The 23718-nt window shown below is 37.4% G+C and overlaps 1 protein-coding gene across 1 annotated transcript in view; it reads left to right on the forward strand.

The window, feature by feature from the left end:
- Positions 1–23718, forward strand: part of SVEP1 (sushi, von Willebrand factor type A, EGF and pentraxin domain containing 1) — a 161053-nt gene that overhangs the window by 42213 nt on the left and 95122 nt on the right. Inside the window, exons 4-6 of the mRNA XM_040963410.1 lie at positions 14553–14711; positions 15865–16044; positions 22223–22402. Coding sequence (XP_040819344.1) covers positions 14553–14711; positions 15865–16044; positions 22223–22402 — 519 coding nt within the window. The remainder of the gene's footprint in view (positions 1–14552; positions 14712–15864; positions 16045–22222; positions 22403–23718) is intronic.

The following is a 23718-nucleotide window of genomic DNA, read 5'->3' on the forward strand; positions in this document are numbered from 1 at the left end:
GTTAAAGTTATGTCACTCAGTTCCTATAGTTCCTCCTGAGTTCAGTGCCAAAAATGTTCCCTGTCATCAAAATATTGTCATGAATGATCTATTAGCTGGCAATTTTGCTATCATTTTTCAATTTTGCTTAAGTCGAAGAATTGGAAAACTTTTAACTTGAAAAAAGAGTGGATTATTTGTTTTCTCTATTTCAGGAGTGTTTTCTCTATTTCAGGAGAGTCCTTCAAAAACGCTGTGCTAGGACTTACATGAAAGCCACTTGTTTGTTTCAGTTATGCAGGAAGAGGCCTACTGGACAACACAGGGCCTATGATCAGGAAAACTTTCCTAAAGACCCTGATAGTGCATTGATTAAAAAGATTTCTAGATAGTAGAATTTCTAATTGTCCTGAAGATGTTACACGTGGGGCAATGCATTCTAGAAAGGAGTTACAGTAGATCAGGACTTTAAAAAAAAAAATTGTGAAAAAGCAGTACTGGCAGCTTCTCAGGCACATCCATTTAGATGCAAATGAGTGTTGAAGTTCTGGTAAATGAATTTCTCAAAATGGCCTATGCATATACACAAGCCACATACTCAGTCTTTGCTATTTTCTGCATTTGAAGAAGGGGAGGCAATTTTAATGTCATTGAACTACCAGGAGCCTGAGCCTGCATGACCCTGTCTCTGACCGCAGAGTCCAGGCTGTGACTTGCAATACAGCCATTGCAGTGATGGCAAAGTTGTTATGCATCAGTGAAACAACCCAAAAACTGTCCTGCTGTTGTCTCCCAGGATATAGTCAAAATAAACAGTTGTTTCTAAGTAATAGTTAAGTATCCATGGGTATGCTTAGGTTTGACATTCACTAAATGTTAGGTGATTAACATATCTAGATGAGAGCCAGTGTTCACAGTTTCAAGATGGTAATTCCAGCTGCATGAAACATATAGTGACGTCTGTTTGTTGAAAGTGAGCATCATGCCAAACACTGTGAAAACATGACAAGTGGTGGTGATGGCAATACACACTCGTGTGTACACTCACACACACACAGCAATACACACTCAAGCAGGAGTATACTATATGAGGTCACTGCAAAAACACAAGGTGTGGAGCAATGGAGTTGAATGATAAATATTTTTTGATATAAAAATCTTTGAAAGCCATGCATAGCTTTCTTCTTTTTAAAAACATTAGTATAAAGAAGAAAGATTTCGTGTTTTCCATAGATACAGTTTCCAAAAGATAGCCACCCATACTCATTTCACCATTCCCATTCCTCTCCCTCACTCCACTCTCTTAATTAGCTTTACAAAGACATCATTTTAATCTCCTATTCACAGGCTTAACTCACCACTAGCCTTAGTGCTCAACAAGCAGTAGCTAGGAAGAGCAAAGTTTCACAGGAGCATAAACAAGGGTGAAAAACAACAATCATTTCACATAATGTCACTTTCCATGAACATTTTAGATCACCTGTATAAGAAACTTAGTTCTTATGCAACTAATTACTCATAGTTATTGCTAACAGTGACATGAGTCTTGTCATGAATACTGGTTATGTCATTCATTATGTTTTTCTGGGTAAATATTTTGCCTTCTGTGCAGCTCATATTCCCAGTCTTTCAAACAGCTATAACAATAGTAAGATTTTTATAAAATAACAGCAGTTATTAATAATAGTATGATATTTATGAATAAGATGAGTTTAAAATCTTACTAAAATATTTGGACTATAGGAAATGCTTGATTAATGCAAATTATTATGCTCTATCAGTGGCATATCTTTGCAAGGAGTGACTTTGATCTCTGTGGAACAATTGTCAATGTTTGGAGATATTTTGGGTTCTCACATTGTGAAGGAACTAGGAATATTTAATAGGTTGCAGCTGAGAAATGCTAGATACCTTACAGTAAACTACACAGTCCCTGACAGTTCAAAATACCAGTATTACTGAGGCTGAAAAGCCCTGTTTATGACAGTATGGATAAACACATTAAAGGAATGAAAAGGTCCACATCCCATATTAGAGTGTGTGGTTCACGTCCTAGTTCTCCACTTCCAATCCAGTTTCCTGCGTCTTCATACTCCGGGAGGAAGCAGGTGATAGGTCATGTAATTAGGTGGCTGCTTGCAGCCCAGCTTTAGCCTGGACTAGTCTTGGATGTAGCTGGCATGTGAAGAATGAAACAGTGGATGGAAAATTTCTATCTCTCTGCCATTACCTTTCAAATAAAAATCAGAGTACATTTCATAAATCTGCCTAATATTTAAAAATAATACTGCATTTTCTCTTAACATTGAATGTATTTTTTCTGACATATAAGATTATATATATTTAGAAGGTACCACGTGACACTTTGATATATGTATAAATTATGTAATGTCCAAATCAGTGTAAAAATTTATAAATTTTTGATGGCAAAACATTAAATCCTTTCTTCTTTTTTTCTGAAAAAAAATATATACAGTACATGGTTGTTATCTGTAATTTCCCTGTTAGGCACAGCAGCAGACTTTCCTTCTCCTACTCAACTAAAGCTTAGGTCCATGAGTGAACTTTTCCCCATTCTTCACTCCATTTTCTGCTCACCAATCCATTCTCAATTTCTATAAGATCAACACTTCAGATCTCTTACATAACTGAGATCATGTGCTTGCCTTGACAGAAGCTCTTACCTAGTATTGTTTGGGTCCATTCTTTCTTATGCAAATTACATGACTTCATCCTTTTTAATGAATTCATAGCTTATTGTGTATGTGTACATTTTGTTTACCTGCTTATCAGGTTTCCATTTCTTAGAGCTGTTGTGAGTAGCGCTGCAATAACAGGAATGCATGGGAGCTACTTATGGCTGCACAGCCACTTCAGTCCATTTTTATAACTTTATGTGTATGCATTTATATTCCATTTACCAGAGTATCCAATCCTTGTCTGTCTGACCAGTGTTTTGTTGGTCCTGCAGGCTTCACGACAAACTGATTTGTCTTAAAAACTGGGCCTTTCATCCTTCTTTTCATAAATAGATCTCTGACACAGATATAGCTTTTTGGTATTCTTCTGTATACCTTCTCTCTGTTTACATTTATTACATAATCATAATTTTTGCTGAAGTGTTCTTCTCTCATAGTTTATTAATTCCTATAGAGGTCTACACTTCCCTTTTATAGCCTCTGTTACATGACAGAAGGACTTGGACTAAATATTAAATCTTGCTGAATGAATGAATGACCAAATAATCAAAGCACGTTGCATATTTGGAAACTAGAATGCAGCATATGGAAACTCTGCTTGGTTCCCAACTTCCTAGGAATTTTCCATTCCTTCTTTGGAAAAGCAAAGGTGACCAAGTCTACTGACCCTAAGAAGCACTGGCTTAGTATCAAAGTAGGCCATCTGGAAGGCCGAGTTCAACAATAGGAAGTGGATAATCAGACATTTATCTCTTTCATATTATCTGGTTACTGAGAATGCTGCCAATTTTATCCCCTAAAACCATGCTGTGAGTATATGTAAAACTACTTTACATGTATGATAGCTTTGAGTATTTTCATTTAAGTAACATTCAAGATAGAGCAGTCCAAAACATTGTGTATTTTTAACACATATGATAGCAACTCACAAACATGTAAGACAAATCATTAAAATTCTTTGTAGCATGATGTTAATTGTTGGAATTTTCCATTAAAATTATCTTCTCTCATCTAATAAGGAGGTAGTTAGCTGAATATAAATCATGCACCGGAGAACAAGGTATAAGAAAAATTAAATATACTAAATATGAAATGCATAAGATAAAACAATAACACTAGCATGCCAAGAATATTGTATTTAATATTGTGAGCACAAAGGGAGTTGCTTTTTTTATTTGCATGCTATATCAAACTCACATGGACTGTTCAGTTAAACAAACTAAAAGCTATCATGAGTAGAATAGATTTGTCTGATACAGAATGAAAATTTAAAACCAGTAATGAATTTCTAATGAAAGAAAATTAATTTTTAAATATATCATAAAATCTCATTTATACTGGCAATACAAAAATAAATATTTCTTAAGATAATTAAATGAGAATTGTGCGACCTTCACGTGGAGTTATATGCATCATAACGATTGTCGTTTCAGTTATGTAGTAACTTCCAACAAGTTCTGGTTCCTGTGTCAATGTGTCCATAAGGTAACAGCCTTGTGAAAACATCCTTAGCCGTAAGCCAAAGCATGTCTCCGCAGTGTCTAGGACAGCTTTTCTACTTTGGATGCTTCAGAATACACCTTGAAATGTTGGCATCACTGTCATGTTTTTAAGCAATTTTTTTTCACTCACTTTCTCATTTCAGATAGTCATAGAGTTACATGCAGCTTTTGGAACTTATAATACAGATTCTCTATTCTTTTCGTAGTTTTTCACAATGATTCCATCTTGAAAAACGGTAGTACACTATCACAACCTAATATCAGAAAATTTTCATTGACAGAAGGATTCCTCTCTTGGAGGCTCAGTTGCCTTCTCTCAACCCTCTCATAGCCTTTTTGATCTTTTGCACCATTAAGCTGGTCTCTATTACTGTAATTTCTTCTTTATAAGAATGTTATATACATGAAATCATGTAGACTGAGACTTGAGATTCACTTTTTTCATTTGGCGTAATTCTCTGCCAGATTGCTGTATGTATTAATAATCATTCCATCACATAAATGGATGAAAGCTTAGCCATCTGCCTGTTGAAGGACACCTGGACTGCTTCCAGTTTGGGAATTTGATGAATAAGGCTACTATAAACATTTGTGTTATGATTTTTGGAAGTGTAAAATTTTATTTTATTAGATTAAGTGTCATGTATGCATGATGAATTCATCGCATGCTTCATTTTAATGAAACTGCCCAAATATTTTCAAGAGTGACCTAACGATTTCACATTTCTATTAGAAATATAAGAATGATTCCGTTTCTCTGTACCCTTGCCAGGTTTTGTCACTATATTTAATTTTAGCCTTTCTGATAGGTGTGCTGTAATATGCAGTTTAGGTTTTAATTTGCATTTCCCCAGTGACCAATGATGTCGAGTGTCTTTTCATGTGCTTATTTGCCATCTGTTTATTTTCTTCAGTGAGAATTCTCTTTATTTCTTTTGTCCATATTCTAATTGGTTTGTTTTCTTTTTTTTATGTTTAAGCTGTGCTGCTTGTATGTTTTATATACTGTCCCTCTGACTATGTGGCTTGTAAATATTTCCTTCCATTTGTAGCTTGTCTTTTTTATTCTGAGGGGATCTTTTACTGAGCACATGATTTTCATTTTGATGAAGTACATTTATCAAATTTTCTTTTCTTGGGGTCCTACATGTCCCCAAAGCTCTACTCATTTTTAAAATATCTGTTCTCTTTCTATTTTTCAGTTTGCATAGTTTCCATTGTTTATCTTTTAATTCATTGATTTTTTTTCCTTCTGTCCCTTTATCCTACCCTTTGTACTCATCCATTGAGGTTTTCATTTTGAATTTTTCCTCTTTAAATTTTTCATTTGCCTTTTTCTATAACTTTCTGCTTTTTCATTTGTTTTAAAGATAAATGGCCCCCATTGTAACCTTGGTTCATGACTGCTTGGAAAATATGTCAGATCAAACATCTTTTAAAGGTCTAATTGTTTTTATAAGAGGAAGAGTTACAGCAAAAAAGGAGAAATAGAGAAAGTGAGAGAGATAAATCTTCCATCACCATTCACTTCCCAAATGGCTGTACTAGCCAGAGCTGGGCCAGGCTGAAGCAGGAACCTAGAAATCCATCCTAGCCTCCTTTGTGGATACAGGCACCACAGGACTTGGGCCATCTTCCATTGCTTTGCTATACATATTAATGTGGAGCTGAATGGAAATGAAGCAGCTAGGACTCAACCTGGTGCTGATGTGGGTGCCTGCATCCATCGCAGGCAGGGACCTAAATCACTGCCCCACAGTGCCTTCCTCCAAGTTGGCCTCCTAACAGTATTTTTTCATTCAGTTTAAAATCTTTCTGATTATTGATATGACCGATTTCCAGCTGAAAACCTGGACATTTGCACGTTATGTCCTATGACTCTGTGTCATTTGTGAACTTTGGTTTTAGCTGGCTTTCTAGGATCTCATTCCAATGGGCAACAAGGATGAGGAGCATGACCTTGTTTCTGCCGTCTGAAAATAGGAATCCAGGCTCCTCATTTCAAGTCCACTGATACTAGTGTTGAATAATCTTTGTTATTTCTGAGACATTCTGGTTCCCCACTAAGCCTATACTGATATCCTGGGTGGGAGCTGTAACATTACTTCATCGTTGCTCCCATATGTGTCCTCTGCTGAAACCACAGGGAGAGGGCCTTATTGCGTGTTAGTCCCATCTCTTCTACTAAGACTTCTCAGACAATACCCCAGTAAGGAGTGGGGCGAATCCATTGTTATTTCTGGGTGGCTAGTGGAAGTCAGATATAGTTTCCATCCCTGTTGCCATAGTTGGTGTTAAAGACTCATTTTCCAGATTGACCTTCTCTAACATCACTTCAGGTGTTAAGGTATTTCCTTGGAACCTTGCGAGAGCTCAGCTCTGGGCTCCCCACTTGGCTTGTGCTAGCGTGACTAAGATTGGGCCATATTTTTTTCTTTGTGATATTTGGCTGTGGTAGAAGGAGCGCAGCTTTGTTATCTGTTGTCTTAACATGTTCTATCTTAGTGGGCTGTTCTTTTTCCTATCCTTGGCTAGAGAGAGTGCATTTTGTTTGTTGCTGTTTTGTTTTCCAATGCCTATAAGTTTTTGGAGTTGCCAACTTCTTCAATTCCAAGTCTAGGATATATAAGAGAAAAGAAACCCCCAAGAGACTCACACCAGGTCTGTTGTCCCATGGATCACAAGAGCTCTAGCTCTTCAGATTTTTACCTGGCTTCTTATGTGACTTTACATTTGAGTGTCACTATATGTTTAGATTATGTGTAATATTCACGATTTGTATTTATACTTAGTAGAAAAATGAAGACATAGAACATCTGCTCCATCTTCCTGGAAATAAATGCTCTTCATGTATAGTATATCCTCCATTGCAGTACTTTTTTCCACATTGGTTGTGAATTTTTCCCATATGCTATACCCGATTATGACTTTTATTTCTGCTTAAACAAGAATGAAAATGAAAACACGATTAATGGCTAAACAATTTAGAAATCCATATAAAAACATACTTTGAAACAGCAAAAGTAATCACACAAAATTTCTTCTGAACTTTTCCTATGTAGAGGAATATGTGAGAAAATTTTACCATATGTTTGAGAGTTAAGTGTTATTATCCTCCAAATCTTTCTCCAACAGGTAGCCAAAGTTATCTTACTACATACCATAACTTAAAATGTTATCACTATTCCTGGTTTTGTCTGTGTGTGTGTGTGTGTTTAGGATTAACTCCTACTTTTGAGCATGGTTTAGTTGACCTTCACATGTCTAACATTCTTGCCATCCTAGCCTCTTCTACACATGAACAAGAATGAGTTCCCACCCCCACCCTTTTTTTTTTCAAGCATCCCAAGTCCTTTACTGTCTGTAGATCAGTGTGTGTTGACCTCTCCATCTGAAATGTCGTCTTCTCTCCCTTCTATTTATGATCTGGCTTTGCCCCTGAAGCCATTTTGACTACCAAAGGTAATCTACCCTTGTCATGAGTCTAGAATATGGCTTTTTCATGTGTGGTTAAATAACATGAACCATTCCTTCTATTTAATTGCTTAACTGTATGACTTGCAAGCAGGTGTTTAGTGCAACCATTAAGACGTTGTTTGGAATGCCTGCACCCATTTCAGAATGTGTTGGTTTGAGTCCTGACTCTGTTTGCAACTCCAGCTTCCTGCTAATGCATGCCCTCTGAAGCAATGAGTGATGGCTCAAGTACTTGAGCAACTGCCACCAACATGGGAGATCTAAACTTACTTTCAGGTTCAAGAATGGTAAATTTATTCATTATCTCTGAGTCTCTGTCTCTTCATCCCTCTTTTATCCTCTGTTCCTCTTCCTCTCTCCTGTCTGAAAAACATAAGTTTTTTTGACCAGCAGAAAGGTTTAGAAGGAGTTTATCTTGTTATTTGATGTATTCTCATTGTTTTGTCATGTACTTTTTTATTTGTCTGAGGATCATAGGTTTAGTTTTACCACTTGGCTATACACACGATCACCCATGCTGCAGCGATTGGAAAAGCAATTAGTTACATAACTCAGAGAAGGTCAGACAATGCAAGAGCCAATAATAATTTGTAAAATTTCATCCCATAGTCTATGTTTTTCACCACACCCTACTTTAATGGATGAAATTAAAGAGAAGTGGTGAAAGGATGAAATTTGATGTTTAAAGCATTTCAATTTCCAAAGTAGAAATCCTGTGGTCTTATTTACACACATGTTATTCAGAAAGCGATCTAACCATTCTTATCTGGGTACACAAAAGAGAAAATTACTAGATGACTAGAGTACTTCAAGGCAGAGTAGGCCAGAACACACAGATCATCAAAATGAATGTGGTGCGAACTGCATCATTCTGAATCAGATCAAGTGCAAATCACTCAAACCTATCCATTGATCCCTTGGATTATTAGTATAGTATCATTTAGACATTGTGCAAGAATAGACTGTTATGCAATACTTGCCTTAAAGTGGTTTATTTTGATGCAGATCTATAATTACTATGAACACATAAGAATATGTGTCATAAACCAAGAATTATGATTATTTCAGTATTAAACAACTGAGACCAAATTCCAGACTAGACTGCAGTGATAGTCTTTGGCTAATGGATTATAATAAGACATTAAAAGTATCTGTGTACTAGACAGTAAATCATGGCTTCCCCAAGACCCTGAGTGACGGTTTACTAATCTGATCCTCTTTTCTGGCTCAGTGGCTCAACTCACAATCCATGCCTTAAAAGATTACACAGGATTTAAAAGTCAGCATGAAAATCCTGTTTTGCCTTGCTGCTGCAGTGGATACCTATTCTTACTGAACAGTGACAATTCCATTGTAGATGGTGATAATTTGGATATTGTTACTTCTATGGATGGAATTTTATCCCTGAAAGCCTTTAAAATTCCTTATAACACGTGGACACTTCTGTTGGACCCATTTATGGATTTATGGCCAAATCCCAGGAACGTAGCCCCCACTTGGCTCAAGATAGACCCTTCTCACACTGAATTCTCAGGCCCTCATATTTAACTAGTGAGGAAACTGTAATTTTTTAAATTGTTATACCCATGGTAATGATCGTATAATGTTATATAGTTTCAAACATGATGGGAGTATAAAATACTTCAACAATAGTTTCTTGAGTTTTGAAACTTAATATTATTTTATCTAAGGAAAAGTTTTAAGAAAAAATTTTAAAACATGTTCAAAGAAAATGTATCTACAATTGTAAAAAACTGAACTTTGAGCATTAGAAGACGTTAACTTAATGATTTAATGCATGGCAAATTTTATTCTCTTTGTTATAATGTTTGGAGAAATTACCTATTATTAGAAAGGAAACATATGCTTAAAGTAATTCTAAAACCCTCAGAGAGCCTCTCCTCAGAGTGCTTGCTGACAAAGATTTGATTATAAAATTTAAGATGATCTTACAATTTTTTACCCAGAGAGTTAACACCCAAAGACATTTAAGAATAGTTTCCAACAGAAAAGCTTTGGCTAAGTACTCTATGGTTGTGATGATCTATGTGGGAATGTGTGTGTGTGTGTGTGTGTGTGTGCGTGCGCGCACGTGCACAGGCATGGGCATGCACACACACACAGACACACACACACACATGCATGTGCACATAACCGTGTATTAATTCTTAACAGATGACGATTTCTTTTTGGCTGCACATTCTTTGAGGTTTTGGTTTATGTCTTCTGATAGACTTGTCCTGACCCACCACTAATCTGGTAAATCTGAGCAGGTGCTCACATTTGCATCGTGGCGTACTGCAGAGAGGGTGCCATTTGCTTCTCTGGCATCACGCAGTGTTCACATTCACAATGCTGTGCACATAGGCTTTACTCTAGCCAGATGAATTAACCAATCAGGGAGAATGGCAAGTGCTAATACATTTTGCACAGATTTCAATGTGCAGAATTCAAAGCAGCTGAAATTCTCCTTCTCTAACTCATTGAGGAAAATAGAAAATAGTGTAATTGTTTAATAAAAATGCAGTCCTGTATGGGAAAACATTGATGCAGCATAGGAAAACAGCTTCTTCTCTAGGGCAGTGTATCCATGGGCTCAAAATCTTCCCACAATTATTTATAGAATGAGAATTTTTAAATTCACATTAAATTCATGAATTTGAAAGGAGTATTACATTGTAATAATCCAGTGCATTTTTCTGGAGGTCCAAATTTTTACCTACCTACAGAAACTAGCTCACTGGAAGGACACAACTACACTGGCAGCCGTTGTATCCTCATGGATGAATATCCTCGGGGTTGAGTAGGGCACATCTACTCATGCAATTGCTCTAAGCATATACTCTTTAAAAAGATTCATTGTCATTTACAGATAAATTATGCAAGGAGCAGATACTCTCAATATTTATAAAATGTAAAAATATTAATCTTGGCTTAGGTATAAGGAAGAATTTTATAAAATATATGTATCACTATTTAACATATACTTTGAATATGAAAGTCATTTCTTATATAGTAATCTAGAAAGAGATATTTAATGGAGAGAATGAAGACTGGTCTGTGTTATTCAAATTCCACACTGGTTGATGTTTAAATCTACTTCAGTCAAAAAATTGCGTTGTCAGCTGATTGAAAATCCAGTTAGCACAGAATGGTAACAGCAAGAATTACTGTTCCAGTCATAGCGACTGATAACCACCAAAGGCTTCTGGAAAGAGCAATTCCTTATTTTAACAGCAACAAAAAGAAACGTTTAAGAAATAAGGCTTAGCACACGTCCAAGAAGGAAATATCTCATTAAAGAGTATCATAGCACTTTGCCAAGGCTTGTGAAATTTGTTCAAATCAAGATTTAGCTCATCTTTTCAACTTTAGCTTGGTTTCGGATTAGGATCTTCATCCCTTGAGAATCAAAGAAGTTGATTACACTTCTCCCACCAGAATTGTGTAACCCCTTTAAATAGTTCTCCCAAAGTCTGTTTTCCATTATCATTATGAGTTTCACAATACACTTCCAAATGTAATTTTGGATATTTTTATCCAACACTGTTCTCCTTTATTGTAATTTTTTATTATTATTGTAAAGTTTTGGAAGCATAATATTGTGAGATTTGGCCCGTCTCTCATAATGTCATTTTTTAAATTAAATTATAAGATCTGCAGTCAAAATCTGGTCATTTGTTTGAAAGATTTCTGTAAGTTGTTTTTTAGTATTTATTCTATTTATAGAATTATCACATGTTAGTTTGGGGAAAGTCACAGACGTTGTGTATTTTGTAGGAAAAGCAAATAAAATACAGCCACTTGCCAGTGGAAAAAAAAAAACATGTTCAGAGAAGAGCCAAGATTTCAGTTTAGCTGTCCTCACTCCAAGGTTAATGTCATTTAAAACCCTTCATTGATTGTTAGTCTTCCTGGCTTTAGTCTCCATGACGAACTCACCTTCCACTTTTCAGCAGAAAGCATTTTCCATGGCTTTTCAGTTGGGTGACTCCTGGCTCAGGCAGTGGGATGGACAAAAGCTAAGTCACACAACTGGGGGCCTCCCTAAACTGATAAAAGCATATTGCCTTCTGCCTGATGAAACAAGTGCATATCACTTACAGAGTGGCATGTAACAGTGCTAAAATAAAAATAAGGCACTTTGTGAGCCCCAAAGAGAGGCATGTATATATCTGAAAAAGTTAGGGAAGCTTTGAGGAACAGATAAAATCTTGAAGAGTCTGGAAGAAACAGGAAAGCACATGTAAAGGCAGAAGCTAAGCAGGCAGAAAAGAGAAAGAGAAGCAATATCTGCCTACTGCCAGGAGACCTCTCCGATGCGGCAAACCCAGCAACGAAGCACATTATTTCTTCTATGGTTAAGAAAATGAGGGATAGGAAGCAATATTCTAACATTCACAAATGCCAAGTACATACCAGACATTTTTGCTTTACGTTGTTTCAGCAAATTCTAACCATAAGAAAAAATTACAGAGGAAGAACTATTGCTGTTCCAGAAGAAGAAACGCAAGCCTCTGAGAAATTCAGCAAATTGTTTAAATGGATCACAATTCTAATCCAACAAATGTGGTGGCACAAACTAGGTGCTGGCGGGTTAAACACACCACACATTCACTAGCTCAATGTCACTATAGAGATAGAAAGGTAGTAGATTCTCAACATGTCTATATTCCAAACTAAGGAATAAACAAAAATCTTAACTTGTTGCTACTGATACTAGCTAGAAAGTGATTTGCTTGAGCTAAATTTTTTTAAAATATTCCAACAGCAACAGTTAGGGTGTGTTGCTGGTCAGAGATATACGTAAGATTGAGAAATCAATAAGGACAACTTTGTAAAAACCCAGGACAGATACGTTGAAGTTATGTCTGAGATAGAAGTAACACCGAGGGAGAAGAGCTTGCAAATGCGGAAACTTCTAAGGTGAAAAAAGAACCTGGTTTTCAATTTCATGTTGAAGGAAAAGAATGAGGAAAAGACAGAGTGATTTCCAAGGTCAGAGAACCAAAACCAAATGAAACTCAGAAATTGAAACAGGGACTCTCTTTTTACATGATTTTTATTGACTTTTCATTGACTTTACCCAAGTCACACTGCCCGCTGGAATGCAACTAGAAGGGAAGGCACAGCAGTTGAGATGCTGCCTGGAGGGTGTGCAGTCTACACTGGAGTGCCTGGTTCTAGCTCTGGCTCTTCTGCTCCTGCTCAAGGTGCATTCTTGCTAATGCACCATGAAAGGCAGTAGGTGACAGCTTCAAACACGTGGGTCCTTGCCACTACTTTGGAGTTTCCGGTTCCTAGATCGATCTAGTAGGCATCTGTAGAGTACACTAATGGGTGGAAAATCGCTCCCTCTCTCATCCTACCTCCTTCTTAGCTTCCTCCCTCTCTCTCTCTCTCTCTCCCTTTCAAAGAGGCTAAATAGAATTTTTTTTAATGAAAGAAGCAAGAATTGTAGATCATTAAAAAGTACATTTGAAAGCTTCATTATTCTGACATGAATTTGTACCACATTAAAAAAAAAACCACCTTTAAGTCTCGTAGGAACCTATTTGTGAGCCAAATAGGATCATACTATACATGTCTGTTTTTGTAGTATTCCCTTTATCTTTATCAGCCTCCTTTGCCATTGTGCTGACCCCAAAAGCATGCCGATTTTAACAACAATGTCAATATTTAATACTATTTACTAACATTCTGTGGATTAAATTGGATAATTTGAGTGAAGAGTCGTCACAAAGATTGACATTCCTTGGGTTTGTTAATCTTGAATAATCAAATACATACTGGAACCATCCTACATTTGGTTACTGTAACTGCGAGCTGCAATTTCTTCTTTTCTACAGTTGCTCTATCATTGGATTTCTTAATTTTGAGCTATTTCACAGATGCATAACACTGAAAGAATGAAAGTACAAATCCAAAATGACTTTGCCCATGCAGAGAAAGGATTTACAGCAAGGTCAATTAGACTTTGTGCTTAATCTTCATTCTTCCAAGAAGTGTGTTCTTTCCCTCCTTTTTTCCTGAAATGATCAGTTTCCTTCAGTCCTATTTATTCCTCTTTACTTTCTCTTCATTGCTTGCAAGTGCATGCAAGAGAAGCAATGAGCCAAGTGCTCTTTGCACATGTATACTTGTTCTCTTTTCGAAGAGGGCTGTGGGGTCTCTGTGATGTAGGAAGAGCTTGATTGGATGAGAGCCAGTTGTGCCATTAGACCTGGTTTTCTCAGTTTTTCTAAGTCCTCACTCTACTGTCAGGTCACCCATATCATATTATCGGGTCCTAGGATGAATATTTCTTTGTACATGGGCATGCATTTGAGTAATGAAGAGGATATGTGTGTGTACCCATGCATGTGGACACACACACACACATGCACGCGCTTCTGTACCTTTTCAGGTTGAAGAAAGACCTTTAATGCAAATGACCATTGCTGCAATCCCACTGCTTAGGAGCCTAAGTATTGCCCTGTTTTTTCAGTCTTTATTTTTCTTTCTTTTTTCCTTGGGTCCACATTGTGACAAAGCAATAATAAAATTCCATTGCGGTTGGAAAAGAAAGTTGTGACATGTTCAGGATCCTTAATGCCTTCTAGTCCCTCATTGTTTGCTGTTTGATTTTCCCCCCACACATCAACCCAAATAAATCATGCTGAATTATGTTGTGATTCAAACTGATTGTGGAACTAAGATGGTTTTTTGTAAACTTCAAATAACAAACTACAAAAACTATTGATTTCTCTCCATTTCTGAATTACATTTTTTTCTGTGCAAAGCTAATGCCGGGCTTCTCACTTCCCCCCAGTTAGTTTCTGGGTACTTGGTTAACTCTCGAGCAGTTAAATGTACCATGTAAAACGGGCTTCTCTGATTTCCTCTCTACCTTCAGCTTGCCCACCAGGGACATACAAACAGGAAGCTTCTCCAGGAGGCATCAACACGTGCATTCCGTGTCCTGATGAGAACCACACCTCTCCGCCTGGAAGTACGTCCCCCGAGGACTGCGTCTGCAAGGAGGGGTACCGGTCATCTGGCCAGACCTGCGAGGGTGAGTAGGAAATGTGGAAGCTGCTCTGACTCTGAGAGGAATAGTACCAGAGTTTGCATCTAGTTTATTCAGATAAAGCTTTAATCTGTCTCCCCAGTTGTGTATGGGTTACAGGAATGCTTGCTGTTATTATGTTACAGCATTTCTTATACCGAATGTTTCTGTAACTTCCTCCAGGAAGGAAGGAATGAGACTGTAGGAGTTAGATGTGGAATCAGAAAAACTTAGGCTTTTTTTTTTCTGATTTAAAAACTTGGCGGAGGATATTCCAAAATCAAAGGAGAAAACCACAATGTTAACAACAAATGAGTAAATTAGCTCATCTTAATCCAAGTGTAGTTTACTTAGTTTAAAAATATCTTTTCAGGGGTCAGTACTGTGGCATAGTGGGTTGAGGGGTTGAGGCTCGGTGAAGGGTTGGTTGAGTAATAGGGCATCAACCTCAGAAGGTCTCACTTTGTCCTTGTGGGATCTCATGTGGTTTGCATGGGAGATTTGTGGTGAAAAAGCAGGTCTGTACTCCCCAGCCACCCTGGCTTCCTGTCCTGTGCTATCATCTCCTGCATTGGAGGCAATTTCCTTGTGAAAGATTTTTTTCAAGACTTTCTTATTTGAAAGACAGAGCTATAGTCAAAGAGGAGAGAGAGAGAGAATTTTACATCTACTGGCTTACTCCCCAAATGGCCACAATGACTGGGACTAAGCTAGGCTGAGCACCTGCAGTGCCAGCATCCCATATGGGTGCAGGTTGGACTCCTGGCTTCTCCAATTCTAATGTGCCTGGGAAGGCACAGAAGAATGGCTTAAGTCCTTGGGCACCTGTACTCATATGGGAGACCTGGAAGAAGCTCCTGGTTCCCAACTTCAGCCTGGCTTAGTCCTAGTCATTGTGGTCGCCTGGGGAGTAAATCAGTGGATGGAAGAGTTTCTCTGTCTTTCTCCCCCACCCCCTCTCTCTTTCTGAGTGTATGTGTGTGTGTCTCACTGTCTGACTACAGCTCTGTAGACAAGTGCATGCCCACAAAGATATCATAATAATGTGTTTTAATGCCATGGGAAAGAGGTTCATTTTCAATGAAGTCTCAAGCAAAGAGAAAATGCTTTATAGCCAAAAGCTAACTGCACTTTTTGATTTTGTTTCTGTGAATGTTAGTTGTCCACTGCCCTGCCCTGAAGCCTCCTGAAAATGGTTACTTTATCCAAAACACTTGCAACAACCACTTCAATGCAGCCTGTGGGGTCCGCTGTCACCCCGGATTTGACCTCGTGGGAAGCAGCATCCTCCTGTGTCTACCCAATGGTTTGTGGTCCGGTTCAGAGAGCTCCTGCAGAGGTATGCAAACTGCCAGTTCACAATATTTACTGTTTTTCTTGATCTCTCTGTTTTAAGTGTTAATGGATCAGTCAGTTTTTTGTTACTTTTTATATTTCATGGACCACAGACCACACAAAAGGCAAAAATAAATTACAGGAAACAATGTCAGGACTACTAAGTTGGGTTGGCCGCATCGTAATAAACTATAGCCTTAATGTTCCTTTTATGCCTGAGAAGTCAATGCACAGGTTACCCAAACCTCAGCTTCTAAACGGGCAGGACAGGGTGCCAAGTTTTTGAAGTTACAATGGGGAATTTGATATAAACTGTCAGTGATTGTAGAGGATGAGAGCCATAGTACTATCCTGCAACAGGAACCGTTACCAACTTGTCATCTGTACACTTCACTCAGTAGAGAGCATGCTGTAGAAAGGGAAGAGCTGTCTGTGGTGAGAACCAGATAGGTCTGTTCAGGCCAGTAGAATTGAGAGAAGTAACACAGATAGTGCTTCAAATAGACCAAATGCAGAGGAGCAATGAACTGTATGGTATTCAGCTCAATAGCACCTGTTATCTCCAGGGCCTACTTTCCTAATTCTTGCACTGTAGCATAGCCAACTTTGTAAGGCTTTACGAGGCATCTTAAATGAAATAGAAACGAAAGTCTATCCATGTTGCAGCCAGAGAGAAGGAAGCCACGAACATGAGGATGCCCACCAGAATCCGCACCCTTGATGCGTCTTTGCACCAAGCCAAGATTTGAGATCTACTGATACAAAAAAATATTGTTTGCTAATTTTCTGAAGTTCAGACTTAATTGAGTATACTAATTGGCTTGTTTTCCAAACTATTTCCCTTTGAAATATTTTGACAATGCATTTAGCGTTTCCAAAGTTCCACACAACACCAAGTTTTCTAGATAAGAAGTTTTGTCTTCTGGTCCTCTCAAGGTTCCTCTACTCATACAGAGAGCCGCTCTACTCACCAGGCCAAGTCCGTATGTGAAGCCCCTGAGACAACCATTGCAGTCATCAGCTACTGATGCATTGTATAGATACTGATCTATAAAAATGCATTTGTCCAAAGTAGGTCCAAATACAGATGTTTATCTTCAAAAAGTCAAGGAAATAATGAAGAGAATGAACAAATTAATCAAAGAACACCAGATGAACAGTAGTAAAGAAAAATTAGAAACCATGGGGATTCTAAGTATAGAACCAGGATTCTAAGAGATGAGAGAAATCTAAGAACAAAAGGATTTATTAGAAGAAAAGCAAGTAGGGTTGATGATTGAGTGTATAGTGTTTAAGTCTGTATTAATAAATTAGAGTACAAATTAAAAACATTCATGTGAAAGTAGAAACAAATGTGAAAAAAAATTTAAAGGAAAAAGTGGCATAAGATTAATCATGAAAAAATACTCTTTTCATACTGGAAATCAAACGATAGACTACCATGAAGGAGAGGCACTGAGAAAGATCAAAGAATGTATCTCCAGGCTCAATTCTTGAAAACAAATGTGCACAACCAGAATGATCCCTATCCAGTGTAAAAATCACTAAATGAATGCCAGAAAAACATTATCAAAAACAAACCCACGTCTGGAAACAATCTTAGTGAAATTTCTGAGTGCCCTGGAAAAATAGAAAATTAAGTTTTTCATGGTTAGAAATAACAGTACCTACAAAGAGATTGGAAGGCTCTTGACCTTGTGTTAGTCATTCCAAATACTAGAAGATATGAATATAATTCTAGGATTCTAATGGGAAAGAATCAGTTCCTAGAGTTTTGATCACAGAGCAGCTCCTGTTTATGCTTCAGGATAAAGGAAAAGCAGTTTTCGTTCTTGCAGTCTCAAGTGGTAAAAAGCCAGGGACCATTGCTAAAAAATTTTAATTATAGAAAACCTATAAAATAATATTCCTGTGAAATCAGCATTTTAAGTTCAATGTAACATCTCTGCCCCTTCTTCCAAATGCCTTGGAGTAGACAATTTTGTCTTTCTACTTGATGGGTTTCAAAGAAGAGTGAGAAAGGCTTTAGGATGTAGCCTGACCCTGATCTCTAGCTCCATAATCTGTACCTATGCCTTGCATCCTACACTCATGTGACCAGAGTTGACCATCTCTTTTTGCAACCTGTTTCACAGCCTTGGCTGTCCCTCATCCTGGCTTTGATCTTGATTCTTATAAACCCTCCACTATGGCCAACATCTTGTGCCTGAAATAGAAGACCCCTGTGTGTACATCTGCAGACCTGTCTTCCTCTCACCCCCATTTCAGCCCTTCGGTTGGGTCGCCAGCTATGTCATGAAATAGGAGACTTATTTTATGAACTGGACACTACAAAGTTTTATAAGGAGCTTGGAAAAGATGGAAAAGTTGGAATATCAACTCCTGCTAGTCAATCTGCAAAATCAAACATCTTCAGTAGCTGGAGTAGAATCAACAAGGGGAAATCAGGCAATCCAATAGAAACTTCAATTCTGTGTGACCACATGCCATTGAGTCTGCAGTCATGAGCCCAACTGTGGACATGGGGTCAGTAGGATGAGTGGTAGAGTGTGGTAGGATTTCAGACCTGGTCCAGCTAAAACCCACTACTCATGGCTACATTGCCCATCACTAAATCTGACTGTAAGGACCACCACTCCACTTCTACCTTCTAATATTGAGTGTGGGTTCCACTTTGGACCAGCCCCAACATTGGCATTCTGGCAAATGTATTTTGTAGCTTAATCTATTTTTCAGAGAACAAACTGTCATACCAATATGGTTTGCATGCCTCCACCAACACTGATATTAAACTCTAAGTTCCATTATAACAGTACCAAGCGTTGATCCTTGGCAAGTGAGTAAGTCACATTAGCTTTGTCCTTGTGAATGTGTTGATGCCATTACTTGTTAGTTATCACAAGAATTGGTTCACTATCATTTGCACTCCACCCCATCTCTCTCTCTCTCTCTCTCTCTCTCTCTCTCTCTCTCTCTGTGTATTTCATATGTATGGTGCAATTAATATTCTGTTTACATTTTACCCATTTTGTGGCATCCTTTTAGAACAGCAGAAAATGGATTAATACTCTTCTATTGTTCATTAGCTTACCAGCTCTGCTACATTATAAATTCATGATGAACACAGAAATGTATCTTTAAGCTGCCCAATATTTTAATATTCTATTAGTAAATAAGAGTAAACAAATGAAATGTGAATAAAGGGAATAAATAAAGGAAATAGTAAATAAAGAAAAATGCTAAGTTAACAAATTCACAAATTGATTAATATATGTATAAATGTACATTGATAAATATCTGTATAAATAGCCTGCTTATATCACTTTCTATCCAAAAGCATGCTTGTTCATTTATGTAATTCCAATTGCTACTATAATGAAAATAAAATCCTTTTAATCAAAGTAAAGGAGACATAGAGGGCCATGGATCTTCATAAAATCCATTCATTTTCACCACCAAAGTTATTACCTAACTTTCTGGTACACAAATACATCCTGAATGAAGACAATCAGGCCCCTCTCATGGCACTGTTACTAGATTACAGATTTAATTACCTCAAATAATGTTCTATGAAACACATGATTACACCATATTTCAGTGAATCTAAAACCTTTTTGGGAAGCAGTGCCGTAGCAGAGCATGCTAAACCTCTACTGAGGCACCAGCATCCCATACAGGTATGGTTCATGTCCCAGCTGCTCCACTTCCAATCAGGCTCTCTGCTGATGGCCTGGGAGAGCAGGGAGGATGGTCCAAGGCCTTGAGCCCCTGCGTTCAAGTAGGACGTGCAGAAGAAGCTCCTGGTTGGCCCATTTTTTGCCATCAGGCAGTTAGGGAGTAAACCAGCAGATAGAAGATGTCTCTCTGTATCTCTCTGCCTTTCAAATAAAAATGAAATAAAAATTTGAAATTTTGTTCACATTTTAACATCTGTGAAATCAAGATGGACCCTAAATCAGTGGCAATAATTTTTCTGTTAGTGTTTTTATAATACATGAAATAATGTGCCTCATAATCAGGATATCTATGATTCAGTGAATATGGCATTTGGGCCTGGACTTACTTCTACTTCAGGGTGAGTAACGTGGATAAAGTGGTAGCTTTTATAGGTTAAATCTAAATCTAATCACAAGGACAGAGAGTACTTTTACTTTTTTTTTTCTTGAAAATCTAAAACTGAGGCAGACATGAATACCAGTAAATCATAAAACCCCTTACACATTTCATGTTCTGTCACTAATGATCTTGTGCATATTATATATTAGATAATTGATAATCTTGATTTCTGTTCCTTCTGAACACTCTTCATAAAGCACCTCTAGTCATTTTCAATTTTGTCTGAGCTGTGAATTTCTTTCTAAACAAGTTTTGTTTGTGGTTTTTTCAATGTTTACTTGCTAAGCCGCAATATCAGTCATGACGTTTTGTGACTTTTTTCCTAAAAAAATTTTCAAAAATGAGAATCCTACATTAAGCATCAGGTTTACCTTATATCCAATAATAATTACTGTCATAATAAAGGTATCAGTAGCATTTTTCTAGTTAGCGTTTAATATGAAAACCAAAGTAATTGCCTATGTTCTTCTACTAGCTTCTACACTGGAGCATTTTGTCAGAAGACTTAGTTTTTTCTAAGAAGAATAAATAAATATTTACAGATTGATTCAACATGAATGTAAGTCAAGGAATATTTATAACAGGATGTTTCAGCTTGTTGAAATGAAAAAGAATTTTATGTATCCAGTAAATAAAAAAGCATGCTCCTCCTATTAAAATTGTAATAAATGATCATACTTGAGTGGAAATGGATGTAACATGTAGAGGAATAAATGGGAGTTATTGCACATGCTTTATTTTCCCTAAGGAGCAATGAAAGATTATTAAAACCAACATTTGAGAAGCAATCTAACTTGTATCTGTGTAAGACACCAACTCTAATTTATTGCCAGGACTCTGGAGAGATATTGCAGATCCACTTTGTCTCAGACTAGAAAAGCAGATGTGGTTTCAGCGGTTTATTGATTTGGTTTTCCAGATTTTATCCAGTTTGATCGCAGGAATTAATCTTACTCAGCTTTTAGTGCCACCTGACACTTGACATTGGGCTATACCTGATAGACACATTTAATAAAAGTTGAGATGCAGAGGACAAAGTGTTCCTGCAGGTTTGATGGATACACTCAGTGAGAATTGAATTTACATGATGGATACACTCTAGAAAAAATGTAAATGCAGAAGGCAAAACATTTCCACTCATTTTTCATGACTTCCATCCAAACCATCCCAGGAGTAGAAGACAGTGGGGTCTCTGGTTTAACCTGTAACCTGATTCTTGACTTTTCTTGGTGGAGCAATCAATCCTAAAGTTCTACTTAAGGTAGTCAATACCTATGCACTGCTGACCAATGTAAATTGAAGGGATTCCTGCAGAACTGATCTGATCGTGACTTAAGTTGAATACAGACTTGAATGTTTTGCCTCCACTTTGTTTCATGCACTGTAAATGTAAACTTTCGTCACAAATAAAAATACATTATTGGTATGTCAAATTAACACACTCATAAAACTAACAAGCTCCAACAAAATCCTTGAGTTCCAAACGTTTTATTGAAAAAAAAAAAAAGGAAAAATCTTCAGAGCTTACTGTTGCTCCTTTAGTGTTGTCCAAGCGCTGTCGTTGAGCAAACCTGGTTTTTTTTCCCAGAGCTTGCTATTGTGCTTTGTACAGTGCTGAAATCTTGGAGGATTCATATTGATAAGCTTTCAAATGAATGTACTTGCATGTGCCTATGTTTTGGTGTAGTCGGCAGCTTCTTTTGCTATCTCTCTAACGGTGAAAGTATTCATGTCATCTGCAGAAGGATGTATTTTGCCTGGATCTGGCAGCCTCCCCTTCTGCTAGTTCATTTCCCTCTTTTACACTTTTCCTCTCTTTACTTTATACTCAACCCTGTCAAAAGACGAGACTACCACAATTATAGTTATAGATCTACCTGGCTTTTATTTGTGATTCATTCACCAAGGCAGCTGCCCTGGCATATTTCAAAAATGATGGTTGTTTGTTAGGTTTTTTCCCATTTTAAGAAAATTATTTTCTTGATGTGCAAACATTACTAAATTTAGAATTGTTGTTTTTGTCCTTATTTAATAAAGTGTTATCCAATTGTCTGCACTTTATACAGTGAGAACATGTCCCCATCTCCGCCAGCCCAAGCACGGGCGCATAAGCTGCTCTACAAGGGAAATGTCCTACAACACGACATGTTCACTTACCTGTGAAGAAGGGTACAGAATAGAAGGAAGCGCCAAGCTCACTTGTCAAGGACATGGCCAGTGGGATGGGCCAGAACCCCGATGTGTGGGTAAGTTTCTGGACTCACATGAGCTTTACAGACTCACTTTCCTACTGTGTTGACTCCAGTATGCTGTGAAGACCTGCAGCAAAGCTGTAGCATAACTCCTCTGCAGTGTCAAGTATCATCTGCATCTACTACACGCACACAAACAGCTTGTCTTATGCTTACCCATGGTAAAGTGTTTCTGAACTAGATATCATTTTACACATCGTGCAAGTTCATTACAACCTCACATAACAATGTGTTTTTTAAAAAAATGGTGACAAATTGGGTGGAATTTTTTTTTGCTTTTTTTGTTATATTATTTTTTATTGATCATATTGCATTATGTGACACTGTCTCATAGGCTCAGGGATTCCGCAACCCCTCCCCATAACCTCCCCCCATGGTGGATTCCTCCACCTTGTTGCAGTATTACAGTTCAAATTTAGTCAAGATTCTTTCATTGCAAGCATAGAGTCCAGTATCTTATTGTCCAGATAAATTCAATGGTTTCTTGGGGAGACCATCTCTGGTCTGAAAGCAGAGCTGGCAGAATATCATCCCAATCAATTGAAAGCCACAACATAACATCAACATCGATTTACAACATTATGGAATTAATTGTCATGGTATTGAGTAATAAATATGTTTAAAAATGCAAGTTAAGTAAATATTGTAAAATTTTCTTGCTTGGTTAATCATGAATTACCTTAACCTTGTTGAGAATTCTGAAACAGTGAGTCATAAAAATCCTTTCACTATTAAGCATGAACCAATAAAAAAGCTTCAAGAAAAGAAATCAGTAGAACAGATTATAAAGAAATAAAAGACATATTCACCCAAATGCTAAAAACAAGTGGAGGAAAGAGTGAGGGGAGAAGGCAGACAAAGAAGGAAAATCATCAATAATTTTGAAAGCCGATAGATAATTGTCTTACTTTATCAAGAGCCAACCATAAATAGAAGTCACACATAAACTCTATATTTATCTTTTAATAATATTTTTATTTTGAATTATGTGGTACAGTTTCATATAGACTGGGATTCTCTCCCAAACTCCCACCAACTGACAGATTTTTCCCATTTTACTACAATAGTGTGGACCTTTATAAGGAATCACAAGTCCACCAGTCTCTTATTTAAGTGTACCCCGACATTGCTGGTAGAGACAATGTCAGACAGTCCAGCATCCCATTGTCTACACATGTCCAACATATCATTGGGAATCCAACTTTCATCTGAATACAGGGATGCATGTTCCATTATTCCCCCACATCTGTATATGATAGACCCCAGTATTCCAGCACTATACACTTCCATCATTGAGAAGCTATGAAACA

This window comes from Ochotona curzoniae, unplaced genomic scaffold (genome assembly GCF_017591425.1).
Source record: "Ochotona curzoniae isolate NIBS_2020 unplaced genomic scaffold, NIBS_Ocur_1.0 scaffold_3208, whole genome shotgun sequence".
In the NCBI taxonomy this organism is placed as follows: Eukaryota; Metazoa; Chordata; class Mammalia; order Lagomorpha; family Ochotonidae; genus Ochotona; species Ochotona curzoniae.